The following is a 2,943-nucleotide window of genomic DNA, read 5'->3' as shown; positions in this document are numbered from 1 at the left end:
ATCTTCTACTTGCGTCTTTTTTTCCTACAACTGTTGCCGCGTCTGCACTACACAGTAGACGGTGTCATATTGCGCATTCTTTATCCTCCGTGTCGAAACAACTAACATTAGTGACGTACCGATGACCTCAAAGGATTTGAGACGCCTTAATTTGCGTCTGACTTAAACTGTCCAAGATGGCCGAAGCTCAGTGGCCATCAATCAGCAGTGAGACCAAACAAAAACAAACATGTTGTACCTCATAAAATCGATTTCATTATCTCCTGACTCTGTGCGTTTATGTATGATTTTTATTTTTTAAATATAATTTCAGGGACGGCTCTTTGAAATGACACCGGAAAAACCATTGTTGTTGTCTTTTTGGGGACGGCTGAAACGGCTGATTGGCATTTCCGTTCATTTCAGTGGACAAATAGGATTTGCAAGGCTCGTGGCTTCGGTTTCGAGCGTGGCCACTCAACAAATTCAACTCGTATGAAAGTCACCGATGGAGTTGTTTTTTTTTCTGCACAGCGAGAGCTTCTCACAGCGCTTCTCACATGAACATTTACGTGTGCATCGTCACACAGCTGACTTTTCCTGCTGTTTCAAGAGACTCCTGATTCACACTTTGGCGGCAAAGGCCTAAATTGGACCTTCGTTGAACTGCCTCGTTTATTGTGGCTCAAAGGAAACAGAAAATGTTTTACTCACGCGCTGCAGAGTATCGGGCTGGAAGGAAAGAGAAAGAAAGTTAGGATGACGGACTTTTTGCTACAAGTGGCGCAAGTTCTCTTTGGATCTTCACGGCAGAAAAGATCTTGGCGTCCCTCACCTTCGGGCAGCTGTGGGCAGGGACCGCCGCCCCCCCCGCCGCCAGCAGAGCCAGGACCCCCAAGGTGACAGCGATGGCCACCACCATCTTGACTCGTTCTTCTTTTCACGTGGCAACAAAGATGTGGGCGATGAAGATGAAGAGAAGCAAGCGAAGAGCTCGTCATGACACCGTTCGGCGAGAATGAATCCGAGGTGATGCAACGATTCAAGCGGGTGCGCGGCGCTCACCTGCGTCGCGCGCGTTGCTCAGGATGCTTTTGCCGTCCAACTTAACGACGATGGCTTCCTCGACGCCGGCCAGCCGGAACACACATTCGTACTTGGCCTCCGCGTCGGGCGCCGCCTCCACTTTCAGGTGGACCGCGGTCTGGAAGGTTCCGTCGTGGTTGGGGAGCGTCTGGCCCATCTCCACGTCCTCGTGCAGCTGCTCGCCGTCCTTCCTCCAAAAAAGATCCGATGTGCGGGGGTAGAAACCCGTCGCGTGGCAGGTGACCGGAGAGGAAGGCGTCTTCTGGAGGAGAGACACCCTGGGAAGCTCTGCGGCCAAGAGGGAGAGAACGACTTAGGGGGACCAAAGACTACAGGAGAACACGTGGGAGGACCAAAGATGGAGAAAAAGTGCGAGAACAACTTTGCAAAGAGAAATGTGGGAGGAGAAATTGTGTGAGAAGAGAAGGAGGGTGTCACGTTGCGTACTAGGCAGAAAGAGAGAACTGCTTCGTACGCAACGGAGCGAACAAGAATAGGTGGATCCCCGAAATAGCAGGCACTGAAAAGGTCTTGTCTAAACAAATAATATTTATTACAAATTAAAAAATACCGTCTTAAAGGACAACGGAAAACGCTGGTCAAAACGAGAACCAGGAAATAATGTTAAGTGAGAAAAGAAAGCGCTTGCAAAAAACGGCAAGGAAAAGATAAGACAATTTACGCGGAGCACTATGTGTTAAAGATAATCCCACTGGGATGACGAAGTAGCAGCGAAACAGCAATAGAGTACGAAATACGAAATACAAATGCGAGCATGGGCAATAGCAATGGCACGGCAAGCAATACTCCGGCAATGAGTTGACAGCCGGAGCGCCTAGATATAGCAGGTGTAATCACAAACAAATGCGCAGCAGGTGGCAGAGTGAGTGCCTGCCACCTGCTGTCGAATATGGAACATGACAGAGGGAGAGAATGCGCAAGAGGATGACGCTCAGGAAATGTGTGAGGGCAAAAGATGACCGGAACGCTTCCGGATAAAGACGGAGGGAAAGCAGGAGCGGACAAAAGTCAAGCAAAATACGCGACGGCTTGAAGGACGGAGAAAGGGTGAGAATGCAAAAGGGGCAATGTGTGAGAGGGGTCAATGAGGGCTAAAATGAGAGCGAAATATGGTACCTGTGAATGGAAGATGGTGGGAATGTGTGAGACGGCGAAGGAAACGGCAAGCGATTGACAATTTGGAAACGCGCCGAGAAGTGTGTGAGGAGGACAACCGGCGGCGAGCATATCGAGAGGGTGAAAGAAAGCGAGAGCGTGCGAGGACGATGGACAGATGAAGAGAACGGCTGAGACAACGAGAGTGTGAGAGGCCACCGCACCTGTTCTCATCAGGAAGTCCCGCCCAATGCTCACATACTTCTTCAAGGCAGCAGGACAAATCTCAGTGACGTAACTCTTCCAGTATTCTTTGAGGCCGTCCAATCGTTCCCACTTGTTCTTTGAGATAAAAGCTTGTGGATTCGCTGCGATCCATCTCATCGTTTTCCACTCAAATGAGATGAAGTCTTCTCCGTCATAACTGTACTGTTTCCAACCATCCACCTCACCAGTCTCGTCATCCCATTCACAGCCGATCATCCACTGGAGCATGTGAACGCCTGAAAGTGTCACGCACACGATGAACAGAGAGAAGCCAGCAGTGACGTGCGTCTTTATGAGTCAGGGCACATACAGACATTGTACGAGCGGAAAACGAACCTCCAGTTTGGTTAAAGCGCTCTTTTGCGATTTCAATGTTGACTTTGGACCACTGCTCATTGTTGATACTGCCGCGCAGCTCTCGCTCCCACAAGTCTGGATCCTCTGCTGCAATTTTGTTCACCCAGTCCAGTTTGGCTTTTGTTTTCCGGCTCTTGT

The 2,943-nt window shown here is 49.7% G+C and overlaps 1 protein-coding gene across 1 annotated transcript in view; it reads right to left on the bottom strand.

The window, feature by feature from the left end:
* The window catches only part of LOC109518942 (class I histocompatibility antigen, F10 alpha chain-like), a gene marked incomplete at its 5' end in the record, with an annotated part of 3,201 nt that extends 263 nt beyond the window's left edge, over positions 1 to 2,938 (bottom strand). Inside the window, 5 exons of the mRNA XM_019875133.1 lie at positions 694 to 711; positions 815 to 918; positions 1,045 to 1,353; positions 2,406 to 2,684; positions 2,785 to 2,938. Of these exons, the coding sequence (XP_019730692.1) occupies positions 694 to 711; positions 815 to 918; positions 1,045 to 1,353; positions 2,406 to 2,684; positions 2,785 to 2,938 (864 nt within the window). The remainder of the gene's footprint in view (positions 1 to 693; positions 712 to 814; positions 919 to 1,044; positions 1,354 to 2,405; positions 2,685 to 2,784) is intronic.
* Between the last annotated feature and the right edge of the window lie 5 nt (positions 2,939 to 2,943).

Source organism: Hippocampus comes, unplaced genomic scaffold (genome assembly GCF_001891065.2).
Source record: "Hippocampus comes isolate QL1 unplaced genomic scaffold, H_comes_QL1_v1.1 scaffold1047, whole genome shotgun sequence".
Lineage (NCBI taxonomy): Eukaryota > Metazoa > Chordata > Actinopteri > Syngnathiformes > Syngnathidae > Hippocampus > Hippocampus comes.
This window is presented reverse-complemented; position numbering and strand designations above follow the sequence as displayed.